The 18991-nt window shown below is 39.8% G+C and overlaps 1 protein-coding gene across 8 annotated transcripts in view; it reads right to left on the reverse strand.

Moving 5' to 3' along the window:
• Positions 1-221: 221 nt before the first annotated feature.
• The window catches only part of LOC138108053 (collagen alpha-2(I) chain-like), a 70893-nt gene continuing 52123 nt past the window's right edge, over positions 222-18991 (reverse strand). For 6 of the 8 annotated variants that reach the window (XM_069010145.1, XM_069010144.1, XM_069010143.1 and 3 more), the window contains one exon: positions 17101-17925. In XM_069010145.1, the coding sequence (XP_068866246.1) occupies positions 17860-17925 (66 nt within the window). In that variant the 3' untranslated portion in view covers positions 17101-17859. Of the gene's footprint in view, positions 6197-10315; positions 10396-11200; positions 11375-12273; positions 12373-17100; positions 17926-18991 lie in introns of those variants that run through there. The other 2 variants (XR_011149848.1, XM_069010140.1) reach the window with 1 other exon arrangement.

Genomic DNA, 18991 nt, shown 5'->3' on the forward strand with positions numbered 1-18991 from the left:
GTGTTTTTATCAAACTGCTCATTTTAGTACACTTAGTTCCAGGATGCTGCAGACGTTGGTTCATTTTGCACATTGAATTTGTTTAAACAAGCCAAAACAAACAACACAACAACAAAAAGCAACAAAAAACCCCAACCAACAAACAAACAAAAAAAAAACCCCAACCAATCAAAAAAACCCCCACACTAAACCAAACCCCAACAACAACAAAGAAACCCCCAAACCAGTCCACAGAGTAAAAAAGAACCATATAAGCCCTACCTTTTTATCTAGCAATCCATGCTGTCAGTACCACATGCAGATACAACAGAGATGATGAATGTGGAGCAAATGACAAATGTGTGGGGACCACCCCATGTAATAACCACCACTGCCTGTGCCAAAGGAGGCAGTGCCAGGAATGCCTAGGGGACACTGCAGAAACATGAGCTTCTCTTCTCAATCATAAACTTTCCACTCACATCCTTGCTAATGTACTACATTAATAAACTTGCAGACACTTTGCAAACATTTATTTGCTTTCTTCGGCTTTTTTTTTTTTTAACAAACTGAATTAAAACAATTAAATTAAAACCAATCTCAATCATGTTGTTTGCATTGTTTTATACTAGTAAAAACCACCACTAATTGAAGCCTTCTCCAATTCTATCCTTAGACAGCTTGTTATTTGCATTTAACACTGGCTTTGCAAAAATTTTTTTGAAGGAACCAGAAGGAAGATTTCAATATCATCCAAGTCAGTAATTTCAGGTGCATTTCACTTCAAGAATCTTGCAGCAGATGCCATGTATCCCCACTAATTAATTTCCTGTTTCTGTCTGTCCAGATGTCAAGGACAACGTCAATCTAAGAGGTAGAAAAATAACTTTAAGGCACCTTTCTTTAGGAAGAAAACACTTCACTTCAAGCCTTAACACATTGACAGCTTTGATAAAAATAGGATTTAATTCAAGACTTTATCCTTGGCAGATGTCTTGTCTCACACATTAAGTTGTGTACACTTGTAGTAAATATATTTCCATTCAAAAAGCAACTGCTGTGGTGCACTGAAAAGTCTTCACCCCATTTTACATTTAGAAATACAAGATTACAGTGTGCAACACTGGCACAATATTAAGTTAATAAGTCAAGTATACCTTTCTGATAAAGAAACTGAAAAACCCACAAACCCATTTTATTAATGAACCCTTAATGCTAAAAAAGTTCTTAAGTATCAGCTAGTTTCTCCAGATTTTACCTCAGAAATATTTCTGTTGAGAGCAGGAAATTTTTCCATGGGTAATTACCACAAGAATAAAACTGAATGAAGTAGAAATATGTCCCCATTTCTTACAATTTTTGTTCTTAGATCAACGACGGGAAGCTGAAGACTCTTGTATTTACAAGGCTGGGTAATGACTTGTGACGCTATTTTATTATTGATAATATGTTTACTTTTTCTTGGATTTGCACCCTGAGTAACAGTGAAAAAGAAATGTAACTCAGTAGAGAGTGCACATTACAAGCCTTCCTTTCAGAAAAGAAACTGTTGGAATCAACCAAGTCTCCAAAATTCTTGCTTTATTCCTGGCTTTTCTTTTAAAACCCTTGCTCTGCCACAAGGAGGTTCTGGCAAAACATTTCTTTTGAGGAGGGGGGAGGAGGTAGAAAAGTAGAGGGAGGAACCTAAAAATCTCCACCTTTTGGCCATCTCAAGTCTGCCTGGAAGCTCAATATGATGCAATTAATGAACAGCAATCCTCCACCTTCAGTGTTTCCTTCCCTTTCTCGAGACAGATGTGCTGACAGCATGGCACCTTCTTTAAAGGAACTCAGTTTTATGGAAGCTGATCTCTCAGCAAGGCACAAGTGGCTACAAGCTTTTGGCTGCCCCATGTATTTTCAAGCAAAATCACTGTGTTTCTTACCAAATATTCAGAGACCACATCAGAGATAAAAACCATTTCTATCCAGAGACCAGCAAATGCCTCTTTTTTTTTTTCCAGATTATTTTTGAATGTCCATGAATGTTAACATATTCTTTGGTTGTCTTGGAAAACATTCTTATAGACAAATGTATCTTGTTTGCAAGCTTTTTTCTCATATGGGGCACACATTTTACTCTGTTCAGCTTGAATCCTATTCCTTCTACGCATATCCTGATACGCAGCCTCAAACCAGTTCTCTCCCCCCATGCTTTTACATCTTACAAGATACACAATGCCACCCTCTTCGCTTATATCCAAATTCAAGAAAGAAAAACAGTTCAAAATTCAGCCTATCTGGGTGCCTACAATTAAACACCTAAATAAGTTACCTGTTAATCAGGGTTGCTAAATACCTATGGTTCCTGCAAAAGTCAAGAACTGTAGAAAACTAGGATATTTCAGCCCCCACAACCTCCATTTCCCACCTGCCCTCAGACACAGAAAGCATATTCTCAGCTTTACTTAACAAACTCATGGTGTTATGCTCAATGACACTGGATAAAGCAATTTTAAGCAGAAACTAAGTTATTGAATTGGATTCTCATGCCTAAATTTCACCACAGAAGTTTGATACATTTTTTAGCTTAAACATTACAGTAAAAAAACCCCAAGAAGATAGAAGAAAACAACTAGATACACAGAATCCCAGATTTCCTTCCAAGAGGAAGCACAGTGCCAAGAAGCGTTATGGATATCAACCAGCTGTCATGAAGGACAGAGAAGACACCTGCTCGTTCTATGCTTCATGCTTCACAGAATAAAAAAAAAAAAAAAAATCTTACCCTTGAGTCTCCCAAAAAGTTAGTTTTCCTAACATTGCCAATGTTCTGACTCAAAGAAACATCAGCAGAAAGTAGTGATCCCTAACATATTTAAAGTGTTTGTGGAGATAAGTTTTGTCTCTCTCCCTAAAAAATTAGACTACGTTTAAAGTACTATTCAAGAACTGTGGAAAGAGCCACAGTTTTAAAATATTTTTCAAAAAAGACGAAATTTTCTATAAATTATCTCAGAGTTAACAAAGCAATATGCACTTCTACAGAAAACAAATGATTTATAAAGGATGCTGTGAACTGTTAGAAGTGAAATTTCAACAGCTTCAGACCAACTAATATGTCATTTGAACAAATACTGAGCAGTAACTGAACGGTAACAGTAAGGGATAGGAGGATGTTTTCCATGGATGTATTTGAGATACCTCAGTTGAGAAACTTTGAGACTAAATCCCCAAAACTTCTAATTTTTTTCACTTCAGTGTTTTGTTACTAGGCTTCCAAGTAGAAATCCTGAAGTGGCTCTACCTTCCCTTCCACTTGCAGCTGAAGAGCTTTGTGCACAGCACCAGAGAAACTCCTGTTGTGGGAAGTCCTCAGCTGAAAAGGGAGACACTCCAAGAAGACAAACCCATAGCAACCTCAGGAAGGGAAAAGCAATTGCCCATTTCATATCTGTTTTGAAATTACTTTCTTCATTCTACATAAATTAACAATGCTAGGAGACTTCCTAGGAAAAGTAAATTATTCTTACAGGGTGCTGGAAAATTTTCATGGAGAACTGGCTGAAGATCTTGTGTGAAAAGGCTGTCAGCAGAAATATGCTATTCTGCAAAGGGATGCTGGCTTAGCAATATGCTTTAAAATAAACTAATCACATTGAATATTTCTTCTGCCTTTTCCCATCAGCTGGTCATAAAGAGAGAAGCAAAAGAAAGAAGTAAACCTATTTGAGAATGTTTTCACCCTAAAGGAGCATGGGAATAGACAGCTCAAGAGTTTTGCCTGAACAGCTATGGTGATTTAATAGTATTTCTCTTGGCAAAAGTGTCCAGATTAAAGACCAAAAACCAGTATTTTAAATTCTTTTAGCAGTTCCTAGTTATTTAAGCATCTCACAGGAAGAATGCTAAACTTCAAATATTCAAGGCCTTAAAACAGCAGTGGTAGTGACAAAGTAGAGATTCATTTGAGAGTCAATGCAACCTATGAGAGTCATAAGAATTACAAAAATTCAAAAATCACCCACAAGTATGTAGAGTCTGTTTTACTTGTGGTGCTTAACAGAGGTTGGCAATTTCTATGTGCTTTGCTTTGGAACATAATCTGAAACAACGATTTGGGTTTGGCACTTACTGATATACCAGCAATTAACAAGTTGTTAAAAAACATCACAATCTTTTGAAGACCATATTGATCCTTGGGGTATTTTCCTGATCTTTACACTACCTGCTTCTTCTTGTATTTTAAATTACCTTCATTTATATGCAGATAATAAAAATATGCCTTTATTTGCCTCTATTTAACCTACCATTGTCAGAGCAACAAATTTTTTTTTTACATTTGAGCAATAGTTCAGCAGTAAATCAACCCAGCAATGACATCAAAGAAAAAATCCTAACTTTTTCTTTAGATCTTCTTTGCTTTGGGATACTATTTTCAAAGTCCTCAGATCTTTCTCAAATTCCTAATTATGTATTTCTTTTCTTATACCCTCAAACAACTGCTAGACTTGGGGCAATCTAGAGTTCCAGGACCTTGCAGGGAAAACCTGCCCAACAATTTAATTTCTGTCTTACTCGCAGGAAGAGAGTCCCTTTTGGAGAGCAGCAGAAACCACAGTTCAGCCAGAGAAGTTTTAGATTGCCCCTATAGCAAAAACTTGTAAGCTGCTATTGCAGCCTAATGGGGCTGCTGGTGTGCATTCACACAGTCCTACTGAAATGCCCTCCTCATTAAATGGGTTATTCAGAAGCCAACGTCTGCACTGACTTCGGTTTCTAAATAACTTTAGATTCAATGTCAGGGTCAAAATATGGCTCCTGAAGGGCTTCAGGATGGCAGAGTACCTGGTGATCCCTAGGATTTGTGAATTAGTGCAAGGAAAGGGGAATCAGTAGATGAAGATCTGGTTATTTGGTCAGGTTTCTTTGCAATGCGAGGTCTCCTCCTTTTACACTAGTGTACTGTAAACTGCCAGGGAATTGCTGGCAAAGGATAACAGCATTTTGTCACAGTTGTGATTAAGAGACTGAATCTTTAGTGCCCCTTTAAATTGCCTCTCCTGTTGTCCTAATTCAAATAGAATTTCATTGTTTTCAATGCATGGGAGGAGGATTCAGGGGGAAACAGTAGCAAATTTTACTTCTGTCCCAGAGAGGTATGCAAACAAACAGCAGAAGTGAACTTCTAGAGAAATTATTTTACTGCCTATTAGTGTCTGCCAGTTCTCATAGATCCATCAGGACGCATGAGAATTCCCTTATAAAGTAATTTATGTCCTGTGCTGCAGAGCAGCACTTTACTCTTTTGATCTTTGATATTAGGGATAACAAATTTGCAGGCACCTTCAGATTTCTCAGCACTGCCATGCAGTCTAAGCTGGACTGGTCTGACTGCTGCTTGTTCCATTAACTCGGTTTTACGTAACACATGATTATCTCAAGCATAGCCTGGAAGAAGGCAGGACTTTTAAAACTGTTTGGAGAACCTGATTAGAAATAAAAGGGGCTTCATTTCTGATCCTACCTTTCTTTATGTCCTGGATTCAGCTGGGATAGAGTTAATTTTGAGATAGGTAAGGACAGACACATCACTCTGTAAACATTTTTTCTTGGTTGCTTAAGCTTGTTTTTGCAGTTATGCTCCTAATCAAAATATGGTGTGGGTGAATGTTGGTTTTTTATGGTTTTCATGAAAAACATGGCATATGCCCTTCCAAAGCCGGGAAAATGATGATAGCATTGCTTTCTCATCCTTTTTGGAGAGACTATAACTCTCTTCAGACCACCTTCATGGTATCAGGTATCATGGTATGCTGTACACCTGAGGCCTTGCTGTACTCCAGTACAGAAAGCTATAGCTCCTTGCTAAATGTCTGTAGACAGATTTGAAAATATACTCATTATTTCTATGTGAAAGAGCTCTCTGAAAATGTTATGAGACAACTTCACCCCACCCTCTTCACTTTCCTTCGCAGGTATAAAGGTGCTTCTTAAAATGTTGTTAAACTTGTTGTGAAGGAAAGTTCTCCATTTTGTACAGATCACTCAGAAATCTGTCCTAGTTGCATGCAAGTTGCATACAGTCTTTCTTGGGACTTTTGTATCTTCTTCTAAAGGAAAACATGGATGTGTTTTATGATACCATTTTCTTAAGGCATATGATGGTTTCTTCTTTTCTCTGCTATCTTCCTGTCTGCTGTCAGTGGGGCTTCAAATGTTCCATGCTTCCTCCCTGAAAAAGAAAAAGAAAAAAAGAATTAAAAAGAAAGAGCTGAGCTCCTGCTGCACATCCCAGAGCCCTGTGGGAACAAAGAGCCAGGAGTGATGGGAGGGAGGATGGAAAACCAGTGGGAATAGGCAGGAGACAGGCAAGGCAGTGGGGGAAGGGGCCATGGGGCAGTGGGGGAATGGGAGCAGAAAGGAGCCAGATCTGGTAAGCTAAGGAGAAGCCCGGTAGGAGAAACTTCTTTGTTTGCAGGAGACAACAAAGGGGAAGGGGAAATGATGGAAGAAGCAGAGCTGTTGGGTTAGAAGTTGCTCGTTGTTTCTATCCACTCTCTGCCCACACCCACGACGGGGAAAACGAAAACACACAGGGGGAACTGATTAACATGTGCAAACAAACATGCTTCTTTTGCTCTGCTTGTGACAATTAACTATCTCTTTTTCCTTTTTTCTCCCTTTGTTTGGCATTTGGACAAAAACAATTAGATATGAAAATGTGATGTTGAAAATCTAATATGGCAAGGCTATAGAAGATATTGACTTCCTTGATCTTGACACATTGCTCTAAATATATTTTGTTAGCAGCTCAGAAGTACTGATTTCTCTTAGACAGGGCTGACTGCTGCAAAGAAAACTAACCTGACCAACAGTGATATGATTTTTTCTAAATCTAAAACTTGAATTTTTTCTTTATCCTGAGAGATTTAGCAGGGAGAAGTTAATGTCACAACTTTTGTATTGTTTGTATACAGAACTGCTTTGTTTTAGGTTAAAAACTCCTAGTGGAAACCATTTATTTGTGGAAAGAAATATCAAATCCCTGTGAGAAATTAATAGATATCTTTACTTATCCAGCAGGCCATCTAAAATATCAAAACCAGAGCAATACCAACTTTTTCTAAGTTAACTAATATCAGTTCTTTGCTGTAGGACTGAGTGTTTTCCTCCTAGCAATATTACAGCAGAGTCGTCAGCATTTCAATGTAATCTGCACTACAATGCCCTATGTTAATGCAGACAGATACTTCAAAAACAGAACAACATGTTAATTGTCCCTCCCATATAACTCTTGGGCCTAACAATTAGTACCCACTTTTATTAGCAGTTAAGTGCAGAAATATACCATTTAAAAATCTTACAACCTTTGTTCTGGATTTTAGGTGACTTCCACAAAATGTGTCTTTACTAATTTCTTTTGTAAGCTTTCGTGTCTGTTGTAAACAGCATTTTTATTCCCTGACTTGTTGCCTGGATAGTAAGGCAAAGAAACTGGACACCTTATTTTGTTAAAACTTTTGTTTTCTTTTAAATTTTACTTTAAGAGATTAGTAAAAGCTGGAAAACTTTCTTCATTTGTCATGGATGAATTTTTTTTCCATCTCTTTATCTGCTGTACTTGGAACTCTGAATTTGGTAGTTGGAAATGAAGCTATCCTGGGGATTAAACTCTTCAGTAATAAAATTGGATTAAACTTCAATTTCTTGATCAAATCTGAAAAGAAACATGGCTCAAAAGAGAGCACTATCAAACTCAGGAAGATTTTCCCTGTGAATGTGAATTATCAGAAGAGTCATGTTCTTACAAAACAAGCTGACCAATCCCATTTTTGCTCTTTTCTGAATACTCATTGCTGGTTTCACTTTTCACCCATTTATTATTTCAGTTGCACTGTTTTAAGACAGGCTTTGTTCTGTACAAGATAAACAAAACAAGCAGCGATTTCTGGAAGTAAAAAATTAACTTGTCCTCTCAATTCCTTTTCCTGCAAGGAAGTTGCACTGCCCGTACATACTCATCCCTGTCCTGCTAGTAACCAGGGTGTTCAAGCCTTAAACCCAATCTCTTTTGCATGGTTGTGGTGTGATAAGTACCCTCCAAAGGCTTGCTTACTTAGCGGTGGCCGCTAAACACAGTCTAGTAATACCGGCTGTAGGGCTTTTCCTGCCGCAGCTGTGGGGGTGTTGCTGGCACTTTGACTCCATCCATGCCTAAAGAACCAAGAGTTGGCCAGTCAGTCCTCAGGCACCAGGAAGGCACTTTACGTACCTGGCTAAATTTGCCTTGCAATTTACAGCTGTGACAGGAAAAACATTTTGCCTGTTCCCTTTCATGTTCTAAAGAGCGAGGGAAACAATTTTTACATATATACAAGTTGGGTGTTTTATCTCACACAACTTTCCGGTGCTTACACGTTTTCTTCTCCATAATGAATGATTAACTTTTTAATTTTTTTGAAACTCCTAGATCTCAGTGGATATTTCTAGTTGAAAATAAAGACTCACCTATGAGAGTGTTTCTTTTTTCTTCTCCACTGACCATCTTTCATTCTTTAAAGTGTTCTCATCCCTCCCATTGCAAGAGTTGTGTTCTCTCATACAGCTGAGGGTATTTTCTCTGCTACCATGGTCTGAATATTTTTATGAGCAGCTACTGAGAGAGTGTAAAACAGCCCACTCATATGTGAGATATGAAGACTTCCACAAAATGAAACTCAAAACCATGTTTTACAACATACCAAGAACATGAACATACTTCTAAATATGCTTATTTTTACTGTTTCCTGGAAAGCTGAATTTATTGATTCATACTCAGTTTTGTTGTGGGCACATACTGGTACATGGAAGGTCCTACACTGGAAAATATTTCCTTCCAATTCAGTTGTGGTACAAAATAAAGAAAAAAAAAATCACTGTTTTTGTGGTTTTCAGTACTGGAAGTGTATTAGCTCAAATGGAGAAACTCAGGTTTCATTACAGCAGTTTAAGCTTTGAGTTGCAGCAATACCAACCATTCTGAAAAATCACTTTACAGATTTGCTGCACAAGAAGAAGAAGATGAAAGAGTGGCAAAAGTTCTTGTCTTCATGTAAGGCCAGAATGATTGTTAATACCAAAAATTCCAAGTATTTATAGATAGTCTGTACATGATGTAGCTTTTGGGGAAGTTATAAAAAAGTAATTTCTTGCTTCTATATTTTAGTAATCCCTTTCCAGTTTAGGAGATTTCTTCTTTATCTGCATAATTAGTCCAATCAGTAAGCCTTGATTTAGCTACTTAAAGTTAAAAAACCAAACAAAATTTCACCATTACACTGAAGAATTAAGCCATGTAAATTCATAGAATCAGTCAGTCCTGAACAAGGGATGTATCATCATTGTAGTTACATCAGCTTATTTGAAAATACTTTAGTACTTTGCTACTTAATTAACTTCATTAAGGGAGAAAAATACAGTATTTGCAGAAGTAAGCATTTTCACAGAATATGTATAATTTGAATTGGAAAAATCAATACAAAAAATAATCCGGTTTTAAGTCAAATCTGAGTCCCAATACTACTGTTTGTTAAACCAGTCTAAGTGTTTGGAGCCAAGCACAACACCTGGCTGCCTTTGAGCTGGATTCCACATAAGGATAGTGGCTTATTTCTCATGGGGATCCCTTGGCTGGACTGCACAGCCTATTTTACGTGTGATGCAAGGAGGTGCCCACTCTGGTAAGTGAAGGATTCAAGAGTGAGTGTAGCACAGGAGCATGAGGTGATGTGGGAGCCTGACAGAGGCAGGCTGTGCTTTTCTTTCTTTTCTTTTTTGAGTTACAGCCCCTGTGAGTCAAAAGAACGCAGGTTAACTGAGCTCGCCCAGAGCACTTGGTGTCATTACAACAAATGAAAATAACACCATTGGAGCCAAGAACATCAGTGATTTAATGAGGGACTTTTTGAGTTTTCAAGTCAAAATTCAGTTTTCCTGTTGCCAGACTGAATCTTGAGATTTCTTTTGCGGTTGAGAACAAAATATTTTACTTTCTTTTTTTGTTGTTGTTCAGGAAGGAGAATGTTTCAAAATTCATGAGTTCTCATTTTTCATCAGATCTACTCCTAATCAGACCCCCAAAACTTGTACTTTTAAAGTTCCTAGTACTACATTTTAGGGCAGAAGTATTAATAACAGTATGTGCATGCCTATATACAGCACTGGAGTTGAAGTCTTTGTGTGTTGCTGCATTCAGACTTGAGTACAAAGTCAAACCCAGATCTTCCTTTAAATTAGACAAAGCTTCCAAACTTCATTCAAGAGACTTATGGAACCAAACACAATTGCGTGGAATCTATGAGGAGCAACATACCAGCACTGGATGCTTCAGAGCCGTGTCCTGAAGAGTCAGAGGTTTATTTCTTGTGGGGCTAAAGCACTGGCACTGGATTTCTGCAAGGTATGTCAAATACACCTCTGAAAAGGCTTATTACAAAAAATTAATTTCATAGACCTAATTCAAACATTTACAGCATAGTGCTATGTTTGCAGTACAATTATATTAGATATACTTTTTATATTGTAATAAATTAATTTCTGTCTTGTCTGTTTTTTAGACCATGTCTTCTCTGGTAGGACAACATCAAACCTTCCCGACCTCAACCGAAGAGAAATTATTAGCAAAATGTTTCTTAGAACACCTAAAAAATTTATCTAAAAATGAGCTGTGAAAATTTTATTTGCATATACTTTTGCATTCAAGGAAAGTCAAACTCAGTTTCTTTCAAGGGTACCAAAGTTGGCACAAATGGCAGAAATCCTTGGAAGGTAAATATGTGCCTTGCTCTGTTTGAAGAAATCAGGCTTCAAAACGGCAAAGTTATAGACTTTTGAAAACATGCATCCTGGTTTGCACAGCAGGTTTTTAACATCAGAAGCAAACACCAGGATGTGATGTTCTGAATATTCACTTTCAGTATATTTGAAAGCTCACACCTACTTGTATTTGAATGTGTGATTACTTTCAGTGCTGCATTGTTCTGAAACAGTTACAAAAAGAAAAGGGCATTGGAGACCTTACTGTTTATAATAAATCATGTTTCTGTTTTCAGTCAGGGAATGAAAGAATATAGGCATTTTACTCACAGGAACTACTAATACTCTTGTAGAAATAAACTTTAGATAGAGCTTCCTGCAAAAAAGGCTGTGATCTAGGATGTATGCTGATTTGAATCATTATGTGGAGAAATATACTCACATTTCTGTGACCCCATTATCTTCATTTCTCAGTTCATAGAAAACTTTGTATGCTTTGGAAGATCTTTTGCAGTGCTGTCCCTGATGCTTCTTTCTGGCCAAAACTGGAAATGTGTTTTCCTCCTCACTTTCTCAGTGACACTTGCTGATTTATGTTCTCTTGGAAATAAATAATCTGCCTCAGGATAAGAGAAAAACAAAACTGAGCGACAAAAAACAATTCTGCACCCTCACAGCATAGTAAATGCAGCTAAAGGGAATCAAATATGGTGACAATCAATAACGTGGTCAGAACTGAATGCATCTTTCAAGCTTTGGCTTGAAACTTCTGTTAGTTACTGGAACTGTTCACCACCTTTGAGCCTAGACTGTAGCTTTAGACTAAATTTTGGAATGAATAAGGAAGTTCATTTCTGCCAGTTGACCTGGTGAGTGAGGTTCATGGCTAACTCAGTTCTGAGTTCACCAGCCTTGATTCATCATAAGTGACAGAGGATGGCTGAGATAGGGAGAAGGTGAGACGCTTAAAGTAGGTGCTTAAAAATAGATTAAAAAAATGCTGTAAAAATTAACTCCTATTTTATGTGTGTTTCCTGTACCAGAGTAACACAACTGATACCTCCATGCACACTGCTTGCTAAATACACAGTATGAAGAAGCAATTGGAGGAATAGTGCAAAAGAAGAAAGTGAAAGAATAGTATTTAAAGGTTTTGTTTCTTCAGAAGAGCCATACATCCCTGAATTCAGTAAGAATGTCCCACAGTCTGAGACTATCATAAGCCATTAATGGGATTTTTTGGTTTTGATATTCAGCAAAGTATTAGCTAAATAAGGGGAGTATTTATTTATTCCTTAATCTATCTCATTTCTTGAAATGATTGTTCTTTAGTCAAATATCTGTCATTGATATATCAAAAAAATCAGAAATTAATTTAAACAAAATGGGCCTTTACTCTCAGATCTTCCCTTTGACTTTTATTTATCTTTTTAGTAGCAAATATTCAGCATTTCTTTTTATGGTGTACTATAATAACAAAAGCTTAAAAGTTTTACAACAGTTCTGAACTCATACCTGCAAACTTGTATTCTGTAAAGGTCCTGATATCATTTTCTTGAAAGGCTTATCTGTAGATATTAAATATCATGAGATATTAAAGCCCATTTTCAAAGCCTAGAAGATCGAGAAAAAATAAACTTTTTTAATGGTTCATACTTGAGAGTACAGCATTTCTAACCTGCAAGGTAATAAAAACATTAAATGTAGATACAAAAACTATTTTAAATGTATTACTTTATGCTTGGTGCCAATTTCTTTGAACTCATTTTATTTCAATAAAAGTAATGCAGAACAGGGAGAGGTTGAAAACAGATGTGAACTCCTGCCCCTCCAGTCTTCTGGGCAGATTTCCCACTGATCTACCAGAAGTGCACTTTTTCAAATAATTTTTAAAATAAAAGTTTTGGTTAGAGTTAGCTCTCATGAGAACAAGTGCCAGGGGACGTTCAGCCTACAGTCCTTGTCTGCCCACAAACTGGCACGTGGGATTACCAGATTTCTGCTGCCTCAGTCCTGAACTCAGCTTTATGCCAACCATACCAAACTACAAGGTGGCTTCAAAGGTTTCCATGTGTAAACTCGCTGCCTCTCATGCTCATCTGTCCTCTAAAAGCTTTCACTGAAAAGTTAATTTTACTTAAGACACCCACTTCTCCCACCCCAGTACCAATACTCCTTAGAAAAGTGCTTTAGTCATTTTTTTGCCTGGCAAGGTCTTCATTAAAAAAAAAAAAAAAAAAAAAAAAAAAAAAAGAAAAAACAAAGCAGAAAAGAAAGCTGTGATCATTTGTTTACTAACTAGATCATGGATGCTGTAACACATTTAGCAGCTGCAAACTCATTGTTTTGCTCAGCCTCCTGCTCCAAGTAGCAGCAAATAGAGTATCATGGTTGGAGGAAAGAACTAAAGTTCATCAATCCATGAATATATGGCAGATATTGTCATTGCTGCTGAATCACTGTCCCTTAAGCAACACAGCAGGCCTGGTATCTAACTGTGGAGCTACACTGAAAATGTGCACCTCTGCATACTGGGGCTCTTCTGGTTCTCTCCCAGCACTACAAACGATCTCCTGTTTTTCTGGAGGACTGAGAGTCTTTTATCATAAAAGCAAATGCTTTTTCAGAGCTCAAGTATGGAAACAGGTTTTGTTTCACAGGAATGAACACATGGGTCAGGGTAAATTTTAAATAGTTTAGCTTTCTATCTAAAATGAAGCCTCACTGTGACTTTGTCCTTGAGATCATTAAAACACGAGAGACCCACTGAGGCTGCTCTCTCTTAAGGAGCCAGTGGTATTCCTAAGTGCTTCAGTGTAGCTTAAGCAAGAAGTTTTCAAGGAGGTCCCTCGGCTTCCTGAACAAGATTGGGGTTCTACAAGGAGAGGACTTTTGTTACAGTGGGGATACTGCAACACGCCTATATCCAACCAGGAGTCCCGTGGAAAAGAAATATATACGGACGGATTCTTGCTAGATGTTTCAGAGATGTTTATTTCCCCAGCCGCATGGCCGGGGCTCTGCCGAGAGACTGTTACAGTCACAGGACCCGAGCTGCTTTGCCCGCGCAGGGGAACACAAACCAACCAATGGGGAACGAGGCTGAGCAGGGGCAGGGAAACCCCGTGCCTCCCTCAGGGCTCCCGGGGCGGGGGGAGGAGACCCCAACATCTCACCCGTTTTATTTTAATAAAAGGAGAATGAAGACAACTGGATAAACATAACAAGAACAGTTTCAAAACAAAACAAGCCACCCTCCTGAGTCTTTAAATGTCCAAACAGATTCTGTGGAACATCTTAGGGCTGACAGAAAGGAGACAGAACTCTCTGGACATGCCTGTGGGGAAACTGAGGCAGGAGAGGGTTCCTTCCCTCCCCCTTTTCATCCCCCCATCGGCATCGGAGAGGAATTGTAGGGAAATGGAACTGTATAAGGAAGCCATGGGGTGAAAAACGGATTAGGAATAAACTGGGGATAGGGTAAACTTAGGAAAGGGTTCATATTGGGTATAGGATAAAAGGGGAAATTAGGCTGTGGGTAGGGAAATTGCTGGAATGGATATTGTTTATAATTTTGTGCATAACGGCTGCCTTTGACGGGAATACCTCCAGGCCCAGTAACATTCGCTGCTTGTAAACCCTTCTTTCCTTGCACTATATCAAATTGAACAACTTCCCCATCTCCTACACTTTGCAGGTAATTTTTAGGGTTATTCCTTTTAATGGCAGTTCTATGGATGAATAAATCTTCCCCTGTATCATCTCGTGTTATAAATCCATAGTTGTTTTTCACATTGTACCATTTCACAGTTCCTGTGACTTTCGTTGCTAGAACGTCTCCTATCACGTGCTTGCGTGTCTGTCGTGGCTGCTGGTCCCGCGTGGCCGCCGCCTCGCCGACTCCGACGTCTCGGTCAGGCCCCCGCGCCGCGGCCGCTCTGCGCTCTCTGCACGGCCCCGCTCCAGCGCCTGTCTGGGCTCTGCACGGCTCCGCTCCGCAAACTCCACGCTGCTTTGAGAGCGGCCCCGTTTCGGCTCGGCGCTGCACTGCACAGCTTCTCGTGTCGCTGTGGAAACCGCCGCTTCTCCCTGCATAGGGCTCTCCGAGCCGTATGCTCAGAGCGGGCTTCCACGCTGACCTCCGCTTCCTGGCTGCTCGTGGCCCACGGCACCCATGGCGCCTGCGGCTTCGCTCCCTCACTCGCGGCCGGGTGGCCGGGGACTCCGAGACAGGGATGGGGTCCGCGATAAGGCGCGCGCTCCCGAGGGGGCCGGGCGCATCCAGCGCAGGCACCTCCGCTGGCACGGCTACAGTCATACACTCCTGGGGTGGCCGCCACACGGTCTCGGCCACGGGAGAAGTATGATCTTCTGCTTTAGGGGTAATGGGACCATACAGATGCTCCTGAAGAGCTTCGCTGATTACCAAGGATCCCCGGACAGCTTCCATCGCTCGTCCATCCCTTAGCTTATCACAGATCTCGTTCCAGAAACACTCCTGAGAATATCCAGGAGGTCCGATATCAAAAAGTAAGTCTCGAGAAATACAGGGGAACCCTTTGAAAAGCCAGATAAAAAAGTGTTCAAGATCTCCCGGTTCCAATACTTTTTTGTTCTGTTGTTCAAGGATCCCTTTTACTTCTAGATACATTTTTTTCTGTGGCTCAGAGAGCCCCATTTCCCACGATTCTTCCATAGTCCAGATATGGAATAGCGAAACAAAACCAAGGAGAAGAATCCAAAGTTTCCAGGGTTTACTCACACAAAGTCGCTTAGGGATCGGGGATCGTTCTGCCCTCAAATCTCCACCATTATGTTACAGTGGGGATACTGCAACACGCCTATATCCAACCAGGAGTCCCGTGGAAAAGAAATATATACGGATGGATTCTTGCTAGATGTTTCAGAGATGTTTATTTCCCCAGCCGCATGGCCGGGGCTCTGCCGAGAGACTCTGCCACAGTCACAGGACCCGAGCTGCTTTGCCGGCGCAGGGGAACACAAACCAACCAATGGGGAACGAGGCTGAGCAGGGGCAGGGAAACCCCGTGCCTCCCTCAGGGCTACATGGCGCGGGGGAGGGACCCCAACAGACTTTCTTTAACAACAACACATACAAGTCACCACTCTGATCCTCCAGTTCACGTTCCTAGAACAAGATTCATTACATTTCTATTTTAATGCTCTGGAAGTTGGAAAAGGACTTTGAAATGGGAAAACAGTGATCTGGTCTTAGTGCAGCTGGGATTTTCTTTGTGTTGATCTGGTTCTCTGTCCCTAGGGCCTTTTGGTCCAACAGAAATATATTTATTCATGTAACACTGAGCATGAAACAAATTTATAACCTTGCATTGCCAAAATTTGATGTTATACACAGGGAAATAAATCTGAAGTTGAATCAGCTTTTTAGTCACTTTAGTTTTTTGAGCACATGGTTAACATGGGAGCACTAGCATCAGTTATTTTAATGATTTTTAATATTTGGGACTTTTTTTCCCCACTATTTTGGTAGCCAATAATTGTGAATAGCACCCTGCCATCATTTTTGTAAATGGAGAAACAAAAAGAAATATTTGTAAATCAAAAGCTAGTATAATAATGTCTTTTTAAATTTTACATAAATCTGTTAAATAGTGGAGCTACTTGCCCTTTTAAATAAAACTCAGACCTGAATATATCTTAATACAACATTAAAGATTTTCATACATAATGACAGTAGTTGACCTCCATAATCATAAGTTGTCAAATAAGTTGACAATGCCATAGTAAGAAAGCAAATAAAAAGGTGCCTTTCATGTTGAAAATATTTCTTACTCCTTTTACAGGTTTTGTATTGTAAGTAAAAAAAAATAAATTAGACTCTGTGTCTATTATGAACTGAGCTTACTCAAAGGAATTTCCCTGTTTAAATCAATAAGGAGATGAACACTGTCTGCATAATACTATGTAGCACTGGACATTTGATGACCTCCTGAAATTCCTATTCACTCAATTCATTTGATGAAGTATTGCACGGGACTCAGAAATGCTCTGACAAAAAAAAGATTGAATATAAAAAAATCTTTGGCTTAATTACAGGGGTTTTTTACTATATTGGAATAGCTGTAGAGAGATATAAGGTTCTTCATAAAATAAAATTTTATATTATATATTTGAAAATAGGTAATTTTTAACTTCCCCTATTCTGCTGACTGGTCCAGCAAGAAAACATGACTTTTCACTAATACTGTCTGCTTTTCATAATTTTAATATGTAACTGTATCCCTCATATATTAAATGTATATTTACATGTAATTTAAAATGAGTAAATAAATTGTCATTAATGATTTTGAGTAGCAAGTTTTTAATTTCAACAATCTTTAATTTTTATATGTGTATGATGGCAAATTCATCGAGGTCTTTATTTTGGTTTTCTGCATGAATTCAGCAGCTTGAATTATTTGCCTGCCTCTCGAAGGAAGCAAGTCTAGCAAAAAAGCAAAGAAGTTATTTTATTTCTAATGAGAATTATTTGTTCTCTAAAATTCCTGAGTGACTTCAGGGCCAGCTGTAAACTAAGGCTCTGGAGCTGAGCTTCAGAAGATTTCAGGAATCATTCTTAATGCAGGGTCCCCTTTCAATTTATGAAATACTGGTGTGGGTGACTCATTATAAAACACTTTCAGCATTCTGTGTTCCACTAGAGTGAGACTAAAGCAATGGGTAGGACTGTACAGAAACAGGAGCAGGGCCATATGCTCGGTGGGCTGCTTGGCTGCACAAGGAAAGAAACTGATACAGCACTGTGGGGGATGATTCTTCTGTCCCATATGGAACACTAGTTACAAGTTACAGTGAATTAAACTCCTGAATCAGCAAATTAAATCAGAACAGCATAGCCTGATGACATCTTTGGAAACAATCTGCAAAACAATCTGGTATATGTAAAATAATGTTTAAGAACAGATGTGACATTCTTTGGCACTGACCCCCCAATATGCCTGTTCCTATGTGGCGTCTTTGGGACTTCAGTGACTTGCCTGTGCAGGGCTCCTTGCAGACCCTGGCAGAAAGAACTCCTTGCTACGAAGAATAACAGAAAGGGAAAGTCCAGCTTAACTTTCATCTGGAACGTCCGTCCTCAGGACTTTCGAAGCTGTATTGGCACGTCATATCCACTTGTAGCACCTACAGATTTAAACACATACAGCACTAGTTCTCTGGGTATATGTGAATCTGCTCACATGCACCGTGTCTTTGCTTGACTGGGATTTAAAGAGCAAATGCTCCCATACCTGCTTAACTAGAATATTTGTCCTTTTGAATCAAAGTAATATTTTTTTTTTTTTTTTAAGGATCACCAAAATCCTCCCACACTTGGCAAAATTATTTTGGTTGCAGTAACAGAGCATGCCCAAAGTTACTAGAAACTCCTCTGCTTTTTCGTAATTTAGTCCTTTACGCATCTGGGGGTGGGGGGGGGAAGCTAAGGTGGAGAAGACCAGGGCTCCTGGGAAATACGGAGTTAACATAACCCGGTTTTGTTGCCGGGAGTAGGAAGTAGCTCACTCCTGCAGTTAATTTGCCTAATTGATTAGAAGCCTGATTGCAGCGGCGAAGGAGTGGATACCCCGGGGGCGAAATGCATGCACAGAGGCGGGGAGCTTGTGCGGCGGCTTCGCAGAAATGGGGGCTCCTGCGCTGAGAAATCATTTTCCACGGTCCATTTTCCCATGTCCAGCATGGCTCCGAGCACAAACCCGCGTTGCAGACGTGGAGAGAGGGCCGCAGCCAGGGAAGCCTTGGTGTTACCTCCTCGGGGCGGCTGCGGGCCCAGCGAACCCAGAGGCCATCCCGGCTGGGAGGACGCTCAGCCCCCTGCGGCGAGGCTCTCCAGCGGGAGAAGGCTTGTTTCGCCCACCCAAACGCTGCCCGCCCGCAAACAGCACGGAGTTCGCTTCTGGAGAGTTTCCTGCTCCATCGCTCCTCCGAGTGCGAACCAGACGTGCCCCAGTGACAGCAGTCCCAAGGCTTGGCCCCCGCAGCAGCTGCGTGGTTCCCTAAGCCGCTCGCTCGGGATGCTGCCCTGGCACTTCACAGTACAGTAACCCAGCCCTCGTCTGGGCTTTTGCAGCTCGGCTTCATTACTATTACCATGATAAAGACCAGCTTTTTTTTTTTTCGACTTCCCTTTTCAAGTCTCTACTTGCTCTTGACTTTTCTGAATTTCTCTTTGAAACCTTGACACTTTGGT

This window comes from Aphelocoma coerulescens, chromosome 3, assembly GCF_041296385.1.
Source record: "Aphelocoma coerulescens isolate FSJ_1873_10779 chromosome 3, UR_Acoe_1.0, whole genome shotgun sequence".
In the NCBI taxonomy this organism is placed as follows: domain Eukaryota; kingdom Metazoa; phylum Chordata; class Aves; order Passeriformes; family Corvidae; genus Aphelocoma; species Aphelocoma coerulescens.